The sequence below is a fragment of the Andrena cerasifolii genome, chromosome 8 (assembly GCF_050908995.1).
Source record: "Andrena cerasifolii isolate SP2316 chromosome 8, iyAndCera1_principal, whole genome shotgun sequence".
Classification (NCBI taxonomy): domain Eukaryota; kingdom Metazoa; phylum Arthropoda; class Insecta; order Hymenoptera; family Andrenidae; genus Andrena; species Andrena cerasifolii.
The window spans coordinates 9,919,358-9,935,733 of NC_135125.1; the positions used below are offsets into that span (position 1 = coordinate 9,919,358).

At 46.2% G+C, this 16,376-nt stretch overlaps 1 protein-coding gene and 3 long non-coding RNA genes across 6 annotated transcripts; 2 read left to right on the top strand and 2 right to left on the bottom strand.

Moving 5' to 3' along the window:
* Positions 1-656: 656 nt before the first annotated feature.
* LOC143371981 (uncharacterized) lies at positions 657-1,303 on the top strand. The gene is made up of 2 exons (XR_013086168.1): positions 657-782; positions 859-1,303. It is a non-coding gene; the product is annotated as an uncharacterized LOC143371981 (long non-coding RNA).
* Positions 798-9,261, bottom strand: LOC143371941 (nose resistant to fluoxetine protein 6-like). 2 transcript variants are annotated; one of them, XM_076817619.1, is made up of 14 exons: positions 8,784-9,261; positions 8,079-8,323; positions 5,370-5,563; positions 4,690-4,811; positions 4,037-4,279; positions 3,462-3,669; positions 3,213-3,378; positions 2,441-2,520; positions 2,272-2,367; positions 2,070-2,199; positions 1,787-1,961; positions 1,522-1,664; positions 1,321-1,446; positions 798-1,233 (listed from the first exon to the last, which is right to left on the bottom strand). In XM_076817619.1, the coding sequence occupies exons 1-13, from the start codon at positions 8,986-8,988 to the stop codon at positions 1,321-1,323; spliced, it is 2,133 nt and encodes a 710-aa protein (XP_076673734.1). In that variant the 5' UTR covers positions 8,989-9,261; the 3' UTR covers positions 798-1,233. The 2 variants fall into 2 exon arrangements, with proteins under 2 accessions (XP_076673734.1, XP_076673733.1); XM_076817618.1 differs by having other exon boundaries at positions 1,305-1,446.
* Positions 9,262-9,502: 241 nt separating this feature from the next.
* On the top strand, positions 9,503-14,238 carry LOC143371983 (uncharacterized). 2 transcript variants are annotated; one of them, XR_013086170.1, is made up of 3 exons: positions 9,503-9,832; positions 9,867-13,843; positions 13,947-14,238. It is a non-coding gene; the product is annotated as an uncharacterized LOC143371983 (long non-coding RNA). The 2 variants fall into 2 exon arrangements; XR_013086171.1 differs by having other exon boundaries at positions 9,503-9,752; positions 9,805-13,843.
* An 847-nt stretch (positions 14,239-15,085) lies between these two features.
* LOC143371982 (uncharacterized) lies at positions 15,086-16,089 on the bottom strand. Its single transcript, XR_013086169.1, has 3 exons — positions 15,476-16,089; positions 15,268-15,393; positions 15,086-15,182 (listed from the first exon to the last, which is right to left on the bottom strand). It is a non-coding gene; the product is annotated as an uncharacterized LOC143371982 (long non-coding RNA).
* Positions 16,090-16,376: the final 287 nt, after the last annotated feature.

Genomic DNA, 16,376 nt, shown 5'->3' on the forward strand with positions numbered 1-16,376 from the left:
TGGAAAAGTCGATTTTTTCTTTTTCACATTTTCTGAAAGATGTACCCTTCAAGAATGTTCTCTGCAAATTTTATGAAGATATTCGCAAAATTGACGGAGATATAGTATTTTTCGTGAAGCAGTGTCAAGTGCGCGACTGAGCCGCCCAGAACTTTGAACGCGTTTTCCTCAGAATGACATTTTTCAACCCCGTTGACAGTCTACAGAGAAAACTACGTCCAATTGACATGAGCAAGGGCATTTATTGTACGAAAAATTCGTCTCTGTTACCTGACGACCAGTTTTTTTTTTTTTTAATTAATGACCTATTTTTTTATCAACATTTCCCCAATTTTGTACCCCGAAAACATGATTTTTTTCAGTGGCCATTTTGTATTTTTTTGCGATTTTTTACTTTTTTTGATCGTCATGTAATAGAGATAGGCTTCTAGTTTCTAAATATTTTTGTCTTTTTGAATTCGGTTTAACCATATGGCCTGGGCACTGTCAATGTGACAAGCACGATTTTGCCCCAGCGCACATTTTGACGAAGAGTATACAGGAAACGGATTTATGAATTTGATTTAAAATTTTTTTTCTTACCCTTCGATATGTACATTATTAACTATACTAAGCAATACATTGATTTACTTGCGTTATTTGGTTGAAATAAATTCCCAAAAACACCCTTACATTTCGGACCGTTACAGTGGTCTGCCTCCTTAATGCCATTCACCAGTATGAGGTATATCAAGCCGTGGAAGAGTCACCACTCTAGGTGGAACCCTAGCATGCGACAACAGGTTCGTTTCCTTTCATTTTACACTTTGCGCGACAAACGAAAAACATTGATTTTATTGTCCACGTTTGCTGTCGAAGGATCCCGTTTACCAACGAACGAGGGAGCTTCTAGTCTTATAGGAGCAGCTCGAGAAGCAGCTAGAGGTGGGTCGCCGCGAGCAGGCCTCCCGAGCGAATCGGTCTCTAACGTCGCCAGCACCGCCAAGGATACATTCCCCCGTTCACTCATAGCGCGCAGACGAGCCCCTGAGCTTTTAACAATCCGTAGCGACTGGAAACGAGCTCGGCGCTTCCTCATCTCCCTCGAGCCAGAGTACAACATTGACTAAACTCGCATCGTTATGTACAGACCGCTCGTTAATTAAAAACTTAAACACTGAAGACGCAGCGCAATTGGCTCTACAGATCGGTCCTCCTTCCCGCGTGTCGAGGAACGTGAGGAGAGCGTTGCTCCTAGAACAACGAATGGGAATTAACGGAACGAATGTAAAGCGCCAATAAATATCTAAGAAATATCTATTTACAGATGTGCATATATACTCATTTCTTTTGTCTATTAGAGTTTAAGGCTAGTCGCAACAGCAGTATGGCCGGCACTTCCACAATCGCAGATAAAAACACAGCGCAAATGTAGCTGATGAAAAGCAACCCGAAGGCTAACCCACCCTGTAACCGGCAGAACACAAGGAAAATTATATTTTTTTACAACGGTGTCTACCGAGGGAAGTCACTGATACTTACGCTTGTCAGAACGTCGACGTAACTGGGGTAACCACTGGACAGGAATACTGAGTTTATGAGGAAAGGGTTCATGAGGTATACGCAGTACGTTAGCCTGCTCAGGGGGACCCATGCTGGCAGCGACAAGAATTTACCAATAATACCTAGAAGTACAAAGAACGTACACGAGGATTAAACAGTGCAATGAGCATCTAAAATACTCGGCCGAATTTTTACGATACAGTAAAATGATGCCTTAGAAGTAAATTGAAGTAAGTTCATTCACCGGCATTGTTCGTGACACACGCGACAGTCAGCCACATCATACCGAGACCCCAACCTGTCCTGCCAAGCGCCGTATAAATCACGGACGCGGCCAGAGACACGTCTTTGTTCGTCATACCGAAGAGTATCGAGCAGTTGCACAAAACGCCAAAGGTCCAGCCCGCAGCTTTGGATGTCTGCAACGAGACCGCGTTTCAATATTTAATACAATATGTACCGCTTGGCGGTCAAGAATCGTTCCGCTTGTGCTATCAAGTGAACAATTCATCAGCATGCATTGTTACCGTCGACAGATGTAATTTATTGTTCAACTGTCTAAGGAGGAAAGCTGTGCCCAATCCTATTAAGAACGGGTTGATTCTGGTCCATGGTCGCTGGTACATGATCGTTAGATTATTCAACTGTTGGTCCAAGCTAATAAAAGCATTCGCATTTAGATATCGATCTAATGTATAAAAATTCACGCCGAATATTTTGTACACTTACGTTGGATAGTAGTCTATACTATACGCTATGTAAGCGGTTGTGCATATGGACGCGATTATCAAGCCCAAGCCTATGCCCAGAGCGAGGCGCAAGTGCCTGGAACCATAGATCTAACGTTAGTCGAATATCTAGCGGGCGGATCTGCAGATGTTGAATTGTAGAAGCTTACCTGGTCGATACTACCAGCAATAATAAACCGATCATGAAGAACTGCATGTCGTTGGCTAGGTACCAGCTCCATATGAGGCACTGAAACGATTGTCTCCCGTTAAAGATTACTTAAGGGGTTACATAGCCTTGACTGGTCGGAAAATGGGGCGATTTTCTGTATTCTCTTCAAAAAGAATGTGGATATCTTAAGAAATGGTGGCACAACAGATTCATAGCTACAGAATTTGCGGTACCAAAAATATCTCAGAGATTAGCGGACCGATTGGAATAGAATTTTTCACGAACATTCTTAAGACTACAATCTAGTACTTGTCGAGACGATTCTTCGATTAATGCCCTGTTTTGTTTTTTATTAACAAAGGAAGATGAAAACTTGGGTCGAAAATCACATGCTTGACATTGAGTAGCTCCCATTTTTCAGAAACTAAATTATTTCAAAATCGGCGCCGATAAGTACTAGATTATAGTCTTAAGAATGTTCGTGTAAAATTTGATTCAAATCTTTTCAGTAATCTGTGAGATATTTTTGGTTCCGCAAATGCTGTAACTATGAAGAAGAGCCCTTGGGTGAAGGGGAGTGCAATGGCACCATTTCTTCAAATATCAAATTTCTTTCTGAAAATAATACCGCTTAATTCATACACAACAAGGTGTATATCTTGATTTTTAAATATCATATTTCTTCATATGAAAAAAAATCACAATAGTGACTCTGTTTTCCGATTAGTCAAGGGTATGCGTTTCACGCTCGAATCGAATTTTCCTCATACCAATTCGTCCCAGTCGAAGAAGTTGTTGATGTAGAGGACGTTCCTCCACCAGTAGTTGGGGCAGTTGCAAGCAATTCGCTCGGACATGTAGTACATCGAAACGTTTTCGTACCAGTTGAAGTTTAGGATGGCGAGCAGTATCGTTACCAGGTACGCAGGTGTGAGCCTAATCGAGTTGGGATTGAGAAGTGTTAAAAATGTTGCGCACCGTCGAATGAGTGGTGGTCGACGCTCATCCAACAGGAATACCTGCAGTATCGTTTGATGACCATGCTGCAGTACTGAACCCCAGTCGTGGGCCAGGACGGGATCTTCTTCTCTTTCTTCTGCGCCTTCAGGTACGCGTACGCCATCAAGAATCCGGTCATGAAGAAGAACGTGTCCACCGAGTACGTTGCGTTACTTATTGCTTGGGTTATGAAGCTGCCGGTTATTGTATAGCCTATGGATCTGTTCCCTGAAATGTCACAGAAGTGTCATTGTAGTTGATATTCAAGTAATAAATACTATAAACTACTTCTTTATCTATCACTTTGCGCCGTGTTGTTATTCGAACCTTTTTCGCGCCCTAGGCGAATTTGCCAAATTGCGCTCTCTATTTATAATACATTTATTTGAGCTTCTCGATGACCTTACTCTAAATATTTATCCGTAGCTTAAAACATTTATAGTACAACTTGTACTATTTCAATTAAAACTTCGTTTCAGGAAATGCCAACAATGAAAAGTCGATTTTGCGCCTTTTGGTAACTTTACGCCCTAGGCAGTTACTTAATTTTGCCTTTAGAGGCGAGCCGGGGCTGCCTGCAAGGTATGCCTCTTACCTACGAAATAGCTTCCGAAGTAGAGTGTATGAGCTATGAGGATCCACACCATCCCCAAGAACCTGATACCGTGCAACGCAGGTATGGAGTCCGAGCCAGTGTCCGTTTTGAATATCTGCTTCACGTTCGAATAGATGGAGAAGCACATGAGAGTTTGCCCGACAATGCTCTCCGGTCTGAGGTCCGAAATCGCCGCCTCCTCCTGACCAGGCTCGCGCTTCGTCTCTGCCTCGTTCTTCAGTTCTAATCCAACAGCATCCGAAATCTCACTTCGTAATTCCTTTAATACAACTTCTCAACGCTGCTCAAAGTAACACAGTCTGAGTGACTTTAACGCTCGATATTCATCTAACAAGCTCTCTAGCATCATCTTCAGTGGCTGTCATTTAAAGTAGCAATAGAAGGTAAATTTTAGTTGCTTACAGTAATAATATCGGAACTTCTTTTATATTTTGAAGCTACTAAAAGACAGTAGCGGATTTAAAGGGGCGACCGATGAGCAGTTGTCACCTGTGCCTTTTCCCTTAAATCCGCCACTGCTAAAAGGCCATTAACATTGTTACACCCTGGCCAGTCAGCCACTGATCATCCTGCGATATGCTAGGTTTTAAATACTACTTTGAGCAGCGTGTGCTCACAGACGACCAGCTTACCAGCGGTGTTATTGTTCTCGAAAGTTAGGAACTCCCTCTTCTTTCGCAAGCGTTTTTGGTACACGAGCATGTCGTACATCGTGCCCATTATCGCCGTGCCGGCCACAGACAGCAGGATGAGTCTGCGGGCAGAAATTCAAATATCCGTCACGGACCGTCCGTTCCTTCGAGCGCGTGTCAATAGTTGAACACCCGCCGCCGCTTATGCAATGAAGGGAGACACCTTCTTTGCATACCCGGGGAAACCGCGCCGTCCCGGCTAACGAATCGCCGAGATGCGATAATCATCGCGAGCCCGAATCGCGCGTCTCCGCTCAGGATCCATCCGCTCGAGGGCCATTCGCCGATAGCGTCTCGGCCGCGTAGGAAATTTCATGCAAACGAATTCACAGACTTTCGAATCTCAAATCGCTGCAGCTCGGGACGAAATAAAGGCACGATTCATTGTTACGTCGATCGATCACGATCGATCCGAAGAATACAGCCGATATTTTTTCCCCAGCGAATATTCTATCAGCGGTGCGTAATACTTTATAACTTTCACTCCTGCTTCCAATTCCTCGAACCGCTCGTTGCCGACCGCGGCGTTTGTTAATCGAACGCAACGGACCAGTCGTGCGCGCGGGTATAAAGGTTCGGCTGCATTCAGGGGCCAAAGATTACTCTCGCTCCTTACGTACATAACGAGGATCATGTTCCAGCTGAGCAGCCATTGATTGTCGTTCCTCAAATTGGAGACCTTGCGCAACTTGAAGTCCGCGGAGTAGAGCTGGCTGATCAGCAAGGTTCTATCGCGGAAGATTTTCTCCAGCACGACGGTCAACTCGCTCACGGTGCACGTCGACGGCAAGCAAAGTCCGAGTACCACCAGGTCCTGAAATGCAAGAAACACTAGCAGTTTCGCAAGCTTCCATCGGGGCCACTGGGAATACAGGGATTTATTCGAAACGTGAATCATCCTATCCGAGGAACAAAAGCGTCCGGCTGTAGAAATCGTGCGCAGTGCTCGGAGAACGCTGACCGTACGGCGACGACCAACGAGGTCGCATTAATATTTTCTAATCGATGGTGGCTTTAATTTAGCTCCCATATCCAAGTCGAATGTCTACCTTGTTCCGTGAAGGAGCCTTACATAACGAGCTGGGAATGTGTTTTATAAAATCTACGCGCCTTCTAAGAGACTTATCCAAAACATCGTCCTTGAGAAAAAAGGTGTTTCATATTCAAATTGCTATTCTCGATTGCTAATCCCATGGTACATAGGTGTTAGTAGGAGCTCTTACAGCTTCATCGGTTTCTCTCGCATTTACCTGAATTCACAACTCACATCCGTTAACACGTGTAAAGCAGTGTGGGCACATTTCAAGCAAGGGCGTCCACATACTTTTTTTTCTAGCGGCGGGTGGGGCAACTTTGAGGTGACGGTAACGAAAAATATAGTAACGAATAAACGATCTCGGCGATGACATCGACGAATCGGATCATGAAACACGCGGTGCGAGCCCTCTTGCATTTTCTTGCACCCATTTTGTGGTGCTAGTTTAATTAGAAATTTAGAAATACCCCATTTGTTTTAGTATAAACTTAATAAAGATCAGTTTTTAGAAATCAGAATGTTTCTCTCTAAAGCCAGGGCTTGCACCCCTTCCCACTTCCGGACGCTCATGATTTCAAGATACGTCGCATGTATTTTCCTGCCATCGATTAATAACTCGATGCAGATGCAGTTTTTGCTTCGTCAGCTAAAGACGGATCGGCAGTTGCCACACTTATTTATACGTTTTTGCATGCTTTCGGCTGCTGTTTATCCGAAATACCGTATGATTCCGTAAACAAGCCTTCCCGGAAAACCTTGCGGTATCTCCTGCGTAACGATTACCATAGTTGCGATCGTTACTCGAATGACGATACGCTGAAACATCGCTCTTCGATACCCACCCATCCGAGTGAATTTATCGGATATTTTCCATGGGGAAACATTGGAACTATATAAATCACCGACGTTCCGATATTTAAGGCTAATGCGCGGCATCTCGACTGCGGCTCGAATAACATTAATTCTTTCCGCTTGTGTGATTCCATTTGGAATATAACTCACTTATAATTTATAATTCGTACTGTCAGCCTAATTCGGGTTACCATACGGCCCAGCTTTCAACCTTTGACCCGGGTGCCCCGGTCGGTTTGCAAATATGTCCTCTTCTTATGCACAGAAAAATATGACTTGGCTTCCAAATAGCACAGTTGTGCTAATTGATTTACGCTGTAATTTAATTATGTAATTTAATTACATTGTATTTCCATCGCATAGTAACTCAATTACATAATTAAAACTCTTCAATTAAATAAATTACTAATTACTGTAATTGCGCGTATAATTGAATTACAATGTAATTGAAATACAATGTAATTAAATTACAGCTCGTAAATCTGAAGAAGTGAATGTAACAAAGGAGTTCTCTTTATATATTATAAATTTATGAATAATACCATATTCAGCATTCATATTAATTTTTTTCTGCTCGAAACCTTTACCTACCAAATACATTGCATTACGAATTGCGATGTACTTTAATTGAATGCGAGATCTGAATTACGAATTACAATGTAATTCAATACGATGTAATTGAATTATTTTGTAATTATAATTCATGGAGTAATTCAATTGTAATTCTGTACAACTCTGCCGAATAGATTCTTGCTATATTTGTAACTACTATTTTGTTTTGTATTATATGCCATTTTTTAACCACTATAATAAACATACTCTTTTCCAAAAAATGTGAATTCCGTTTTTGTTTTACCTGTCCCGGTTTGCTGCTGAAGAAATATGGTAACCCTAAAGGTGCAAAGCCACGATAAGATTTTACACGATAGCTTTCTATCATGAAACAAAAATCTCAGCAACAACTAGATGTAAATAATGGAAATAGTCGCGAGAGTTATCTCATGAAATTAAGGGCCAAATAATTAAAGAATAATAAATTAATACTGTCTTAAGGTGAAAGTCTCGTGCGAGGTACGATATTTTTCCTCGTCGTGGATTTGCACCTTAAGCCTAAAGCCGAGGATCCACCTGGAAGCTGAGCCAAGCTAATTGTAAGCTATGCTATAAAGCATAAAAAGAACAGCACAGCTAAGCTCAGCTTGTTATGGAAACGGCGCCATAAGGATTTACCGAAGCTAAATTTTATAAAACTCAGCAAAGCATAGCATAGCTCCCAGGTGGGTCCCCAGCCTAATAATTTCGCACGGCAACGCACCGCGCATTTTCTTCGCACGCCAGAAGAGGTGACCAGCGGAAAGGGCTAATCGCGTTTATCGTTCGCCATCAAATCTACCCGAATCTGCTAGCTTCGCGCTCGCCAACGCGAACCGCAATCCCTCACCTCGTCGGATATCGTAGTGTGGTACTGCAATGTGCTGTTGTGCACCATATGAGCGATGAAGAAGTTGAGCTCGTAGGGCGGATACTCCAGCTCCGGGTCCCTGTACAAGCTATTATTCCTTCGGACCGGCGGCGACAGGGCCATGCTGGTCTTGGCCGACAGGAACTTGCACTGGTCCCGTTTCCCGAGCCAGTAATTGTTCCCCTCGGTGAAGCCAGATCCAGGCTCGCCGCTGGCGTCCAGCACTTGGAAAACAAAACACATCCATGATCGCGATCGGCCCGTAGAGGATCGTCGGCTACCTGCGACGCTCGCTAACCACGGGGAGGACACCGCCGCGCGACCGGGTGAAATACAGAGGGAGAATCGGATCCGCGTTGCTTTTCCGCACTACCGACCGAAACTAGTTTCTTGCGTAACACGCGAAGAAAGTGGATGGTCGACGGTGCCTGGCTAGAAACGAAAAATCCCGCGTCCGACGTAATCGCTTAAACTTTGGCGAATTCCTCGCGTTGCACAAGACCGTTGCGGCCGCGTTATCCGCGAGCCGTAATCGCGCTCGTAACAACGCGCACGGAAAAACGGGCCAATTACGAAACACCGGTGGACGAGGTGAACACCAGCGTCGTTAGATCCCGATCCACGGGCCACGCGTCGCCTCCGTTTCCCCTAAAACATCCCTGAGAGTAATTCCGATCTACTAACTTCGCAGGCTCCACAGCAGCCCTCGGTCGACGCCGGCCCGAAACACCTCCATTTCCCTCCGACATTGGCTGGCGTTCAGGATGTTCGCATTGAGGGCGATCGCGTACGCCGGAATCGTCTCCTCCATGGCCTTCTTGTCGGGCGCGAAACCCTCCGCCGTCACCAGCAACCCCATCAGCAGCAGCGGTAATCTCCCGCGCCCCATGATCGCCGGTACGGTATCCCGGTGCTGACAACTGTTGATTCACTGTCCGGTATCGGTATCCACTGTCGTTGGCTGGCGGGCAGGACGGAGCCGACGCGCATATCCCGACCACCGTGCGATGTCTAACTGGTCCTCGCGTCGCGCGCTCCTTCACCACGAGGAGGACCGCGGGGATGATAAGCGTGGAAACGGGAACCCGAAATCACCGATCACCGGCAGGAGACAGAGCGTGTCCGCGACCGGGGCGCACGATTTATTCGTATCAGCCGGGCCGAGCGACGAGATACGACGACCGGGAAAGGACTGCCGTGCAGGAGAAGTAATCACAGAATCCAACTGGAAAGCAAGCCGTCCTCGTTGCCTGGCGTCGTCATCGTCGTTGTCTTTGAAGTCGCGCCGCGACACCCCACCACCACCTGTTTCCACCGCGATTTATTATTCACCTGCGCGGAGCGGTGGTTGACTATTATTTTCCATCGCTGGGGCTCGTCCAGTTTCCCTGGATAATCGCGGAGCTCCTCTTCGCCTGGGCCCTTCTCTGGCGCGATGGTCATCTATTGTTTTTTTTTTTTAGATCGCGGGGCTTCGTCCTCTTTCCCCGAACAACCGAGGAGTTCCTCGCGCTCGCCTGAACCCTTCGCGGGACAGCATCCCGGAGGACTCGCTTCTTCTTCCTTCGCCCTCTTTGGAGTCCCTTGTCCCTTCGGGGCGCCAAGTTCCCTGCATGGTGCTCGCGATGGATCCAGGCTTGTAACTGGCGGTGCGTTACCGTTGGTGGAGGCCGAGTAGCTTTCCACAGGCGCACTGGGTCCCGAGGAAACGTCTGGCGCGCGGCAGGGCACAAGTATCCCCGAGGAAGACGGTGGCGAAAAACGGAGCGAGACCTCGGGCGGGTTTCCTAACGCCACGTGTCGTCTAAAACGGGTATTATTATGCAAAAGGGAGATTGCAAAATAGTCGCTCTCCTTTTCACCTCTCCCTGGCGCGCGGCGCGGCCGTGGACGCCACGCGTCCTGCCCGGATCAGACGCACGGACGATAGGCGTGTAATCTCCGCGATAAAACCTTCACTCCTCTCCGATACGTTGCTCGCCTCCTTTCTTCGGGAACTTTCACTTGGGTCGCGCTCGCGGCCGAACGGCGCGCGTTTAATGCTCCTTCGGCTGGCCAATTATTACATTCTCTCGCGCGCGCGAACGCCGCTCGGAGCAATTAGCATTCTGAATTTAGTGGCGCCGTTCGGCAATGTCCTGCGCTCCGCTTGGGAAATCCAGGGCGTGGTGTTTAGGGAATTTTTCAATGTAACAGTCCACTGGGGCGATAGGACACGCAGGCTCCGATTTAATCTTCCGACGCTTTGCGCGAACGTCATTCTCCCTGCTCGTTACATTTAATTATACGTACAGTATCGCTAGATATTGAAGAAGTTACCATTTTTTTTATTTGCTTTATTTTGGTCATTTTTTAGCAGCAATTTGCGACTGTGGTATGCGCTTAATATACATATTTTGATGAAGAATTGGAAGCTTTATGAAAGCCAGTTAAAGCAGAATTTATGTCACTAATAAACAAAAGTTTTATATGGCATTGAACTGGGCAACGCATTTATGGAGCCGACAAAGAAGGCTTTTGTTAAAACCACTTTAATATTGCGTAGCGTTTTCGTTTGTTAGTTGAATAAATTCAACTTTATCTGGGTTTTATACAGCTTTCAATTCTCTAGCAGAATATGCACATTGGACACATGCTGCAGTTTTCAGTTAAAAAGTAATAGTTTACAGTGGATCGAGAAAATTACTTTTTTTTCGCTTCTGAGAATAATTATTTTAAAATATAACTTTTGCCAGCGAGTGAAATTTTCTGAAGGTGTTTCTCGAATAGCAATAGCGTTGCCTACTTCTTCGCCACTTTTTCAATAAGTCCTTATTGATTTTAATTTTCTCTTTTTTACGAATTTCGCCGCTCTGGGCAGTTGGCCCCGCTCGCGCCTCCTAGATCGGGCCCTGAACGAACGGCTCGCGGTGGCTTTTGGAATCCTCCGGCTTCTTTGCGGAGCGCAAGGATCCTCCAGCGATTTGCATTTCTCTGTTGGCCCGCCGCGAAACGACGACTCAGTCACGGGCGTATTCTTGTTTGCTTAGCGGACCCCACATTGTCCCGGAGGTGTCAAGTACACGTCTAATATTGTCCGAATCATTGTCACTTGCCGCTGGCAGGCTCGTCAGTCTTTATTCGCGGCGCTATGCAATTCGATTGGCGATTTATCGCGCTACCGGCGGCGCGCGCGAGGACGTCGACGAATTATGAAGGAAGAGAGAGAATAAATTCGACCTTACGTTTGTGTGCCTTCGCGGCGGTTCACGGCACGTCGCGCCGGATTTCGACACGCGAGGAGGAAAAAAGGAGTCTCTTCTTTCCTAAACCGAGGGAGACAGCTCGGGAAACGCGGATGTGTTTTTCAATGCGTCGCCGAGCTGGGGCAGTTGTTTTGTAATGTTATTGGTTTGACTTTTCACTGCGTAAGAGACGCTCGGGAATCCTTAAACACTTTTTTTGCCGCGCGTCGCACACGGTCTTAGCATCTTATTCAATAAATTGCGTTGAGTCGCCTGCCACCGGTGATCTTATTTCGTAATATCGCGGGGGAAAAAATAGCTGCGGGGCAAAGTTAATCGTAAACTTCGGCGGTATTTCCATAAAATATTCAACGCGAGGGGCTTTGAAAAAAAAGCGCGAAGTTGATCGCATTTGTAGCAATAATAATGACGCGGCGGTTCAAGTACCAATGCAGCTGCCCCCGGGGCGAAGAGCAGGTGGCGTTCTGCTCGAGTTACATGCGCGACGGGCCTCCGATCAGCGATCGAACGTTAATTGTTCCTGTGGCTCGCTGATTAAAACGAATCCCAGCGATTTGAGAAAATCGAAAGCTTAGAAACGAAATGCGAGTCGATGGGACGCGCGGCTCTATTCTCTCCGCTCGCGTGAATAGCTGCGTAAACGGTACGTTTCCGTATAGAGGAAAGAAGAGGGGGATGGAAACGGGGGGATCCACGTGATCGCTGGACAAAGACAATGACGAAGGTAAAGAAGAAAAACGGATTCTGCTCTTGACATTTTCAACGACGAATTTCAGGTTCTTGAGCAGAGCCTTGGAGAGACTAATTAAAACAACCGCAATAAGTATGCGATTGCAGGAAAGTGGAAGTTAAATTTCTCATATCCTCTGTTTTACTTTGACGTCCGTAAATACCTGGACTGTGTACAAAAAGATCGGTAAAAATTTGTTCGACTGACGGAAGGTGAATGATAAACGCTGGACTTTGATTGAATTGATAAGTATTCTCCCTATTCCTATTAATATTTATTTAACGGGTGCGCTTAGCGATCCACCCGATTCGCACGAGTGTCGATAAATCTGAAATTCATTTTTTCAAGCCAGAGCTTATCGCTTACACGAATAAAGATCTCCGTTAAAAAAGATTTAATGAACCTTAACTCGGATCCGGCTCCGTTCGAATGTCAGTTGACGCTGCCAGTGAAGGAGTCGCGTGGTCGCAGGCCGTACAATTTTCCCCCCATTACTTTCCCGTGGATTTTAGCATCCGTGTTCCTCTCGCCTAGTGGGTTCGTCTAAAAAAAGTTCCCCCCCAGAAACGGTGAAGAAGGAATGGTAAAGGTCATCGGAGACGATCGCCACTGTGTTTTCGTGAAATGTAAAAAGAACGCGGACAAAAAAGAGCCGCGGTCGCGCGTGGATCGATCGTGCCCGGTACCTTTTATGTCCATTGGTCGCGGCTGGGAAATTAGCATGGGAAAACAGGGGAAAAACACAGACAACGTCGGCGTCTGGTCGCGAGTAATGACTTCACTGGCGTCGATCGCGTGAATTTCTTAGGGACCAAATCCTCTAATGGACCCCGGAAAGATCGGAGCACGGGGTGGAAGCGGGCAGAGCTCACGCGAAGGAGGCTCTTTAGCTCGAGATTACAGACGTTTAATTCTAAGATCGACGTAACAGGTGTTAACGACTTCGAGTTTGCGGGATTCTGAAAATGGCACGCGTAAACGGCGGTAAAGCTTCAATTTTCTTCAGGCGACCAATGTCCCTTATGCAAGAGGTTTCCACCTTTTTCTTCTTATTCGCTTTCCCCATCCTCCCACTGTCGGCCACTGAGTGATGCACGACACTTAACCGTAGCGGAAAAAGAAATTGAAATCGCACAACGTTTCCATCATCGCGATGGACACCGGGTTGCCTAACTAAAAAATGGATAAAACGCGTGGAGTGAAGCTTCATCTTACGTGGCTTCGTTGTCAAGATAATCGAGTGCGAAAACCAGGCACCGCGAGCCACTGTCCGCTTCATGGCTTCTTAGGGGAATCCCTCGAAAGTAAATTATTCTTCGCGTGGAATCGTTCATATTATTCTATGCAGAACCAGTGACGCACTCAGGATTTAACGTTTGGGGGCCGAGTTGAACAGATTAAAATATTTTTAATGGAAATTCAATAAAATTCGTTGGGTAATTATAGAAATTTATTTAAAGAATAAAATTCATTTTTCCTTTCTTTTTCTTTTGGGGAGTGCAAGCCCCCGCACCCCTCCTCCGCTTCCTTCTGAGTGCGCCACTGTGCAGAATTTGGCAAAAAACACGAACGATGAACGACAAGGGTAGCGCCAAAGGAATCCCCTCGCTGAAGAATGGAATTTTACAAATCGCGGCTGACAAGTTACACTGTGTCATTAATGACGTCAACCGTTTCGACGTACCCCGACGAACCGAAATATTCTTCAGCCGCGAGTGGGACCAAGGTTTCGCACTGCCCCCTTCCGCAAGGTTTTCATTAGGAGAAAGGTGAGCATAGCTGAAACTCGCTCGTTTCTGTGACACAGAGCGCCGGTTCTACTCACTGACCCCCTCCCCTGTTATTCTCCACCGGAGTGAAATATCTTTCTAGGAACAGCGACGAACAACAGCGATCGCCAGGAATTCTGTGTCTGCGGGATCCTTGAGCGCAGTTCCATTGGGCCGCGAGGAAACGATGGAACCGAGTGGCTCGTTTGCTCGAAAGAAGAAAACGAGCGACGCGAGCTGACGCAAATAGTCGTTGGACTACCGACAAAGTCTAAGATCGCTCAATCCTTGGAGATAAAGTTTCTTACATGCATGCGCCAGTTGGAACTTTCGAATAAAAAAATTTGTTTTCAATGTAAGCTCATGAATACCCATATCGGTTTAATATCTAGGTATCTAAGGTTCAAGGAAGTGTCCTTATAATTCAAGTTATGCGAACGTGGAAACGAGTGCCTCGACGCGCGTTAGATGCTTATTAGCCGCTGGCAAAGGAGTTACAAGTTTCAGTGGATCTTGGACAAACGGTGCGCAAATCCTCGGACGAACGTTCGCCCGGACACTGTCACCTGTGCCCAGACCCGAATTAACTTCGATGATCGACGAGCAACCGGTGTTTACCGCGCGATAAATGTCACTCGCCGTGCATTGTTCGTGTTCGGTTTCCATGGCTTCATTTCCCCGCTCATGCAAATATTGACGGGCGAGTAGAAAAACTAATTAATACCACGCAGTAGATAGTTATAGCCGATTATCGGAGTTACAAACGTCATAAGTGTCAGGTGGATAATTGACGGAAGATCAAGGATAGTAATTTGTACTGACCTATGCGTTATCGCGTGCGATTCGTTAAACGAAACGGTTGACAGCAGCGGCCGAAAAACGCGCGTTTTTCCTCCCGAAACTCGTCGTGGGGTACATTGGAAACGGCACAGCTCTTTCGCCCAAGACTGAAAGTTATTTACCGTTGGATCCGTTAAGCGGTCGCAATAATCAATAACAGATATTATTCGCGAGGCGCCATTACCATAAGACATTCGCAATTGTCTTTGAGATTAGCTGTCTTCCAGGAAACCACATTCAACAAGTTTTTGTCCCGCCGCGGATAACGTCAAGATTCTCGACTTAATTTACAATGAGACGTCCAAGATCGCCAGGCAAACGCGCGCGCTTCCTTTGTCCATGCGTCCGAGTCGAGCTGCAGGTGAGCGAGCCACCACTTCGTTGTAAATCTTTCGTCAACTATGGCACTGTTCCATTTTTAGGCCACTTCGAAAATTCCTCGAATCAGCGGCAGATTTGGAGATTTTGCGCTCCTAGGCTAACGAGCGTCTGCCTCCCTCTCCGTGGAATATCATAGAATTCGGTTTGTAATTATAACAATAATATGTAAATAATATTAAAATAAATTCAATATGGAAACTCACTAGTCAGTTATCGTTAATTTCTTTTTTGCTTGTTTTCCACCTAGGTACTTCTTTTTTCCATTATTATCTTCATCTCTGTGTTTCTGCTACCAATCTTCTCGACTCTCTGTGCACCAAAGGGTTTTCCTGTATATGTAAGTAAATAAATAAATGTTAAATGCGAAAAGTGAGTTGTTTTTAAAGTTGTCTCAAGCCTCTGTGTTTAAACCTTTCTAATTTTCTTCCCATGCCTGCCTCGAGTATCCGAGATTCCATTGGAATCTTACGAACGAACTCTGGTCGCTCGTAAAATCAGTGGCAGCGTTGTTATTTTTTTACCGCCGGCCGTATATCACCCAGCAGAGCTGCTTCGATGGAAGTCAAGGGTCGCTGGGATTTATAGTTGGCGGTTCGCGAACCCCGGCGTTTCGAAATTCGCGTGCAGTTGCGTCGCCTCTAACGATCGGCCTCCTCGAGCGTAAATCTGTTGCATTTCTGCGGGCGCGATGCACGAGCAGAGTTGCGTCACGGTGGCCGGCCAGTGTCCCGATCGGATCGGACTCCTGAAAAAGTAAAACGGCATTTCGCGAACAATCGGGGTCGTTAGCTGGCGATGCAACGGCCGTCCGCGGGATCGGTTACGTTGCCGAGGCCACGGTTTTCCGTTTGTTTTCGTTTAGACGTAACAGTAAGCGAATTACATCGTGAAAGCGCTCGCATAACGGCCCGCTCATAATGAAACGCGTATCGGCACGTGCGAACGGATGTGTTAAGTCAGACCGTCGCGGCCTACTGTCCACCAGCAGAGAAAGTGGTCCGTTTCCTCTTCCTGGTTTGCAGGGATCGATTTTTCCCCGATACAGACACCTCGGTAGATCGGACGGGTCAGACGTCCCGCTTCGCTCTCGGGCCCTTTCCTCGTGGGACACTTTTACGCCTCGCGAGTACCGTCGAATGGAGGAACTAGACTTTAAAACGAATTCGTCTAGCATCTATGACTAGCGAAATGCTTTGAATTGGGCCCAATCTCTTAGCTCTTCCGCCGCTCTGAGCAAAAATCATTTTTGAAGCCCTTAGTTTAATTATAAATAAGGATTTTAAAATATATTTTTCCACAGTGAAATTTTTTG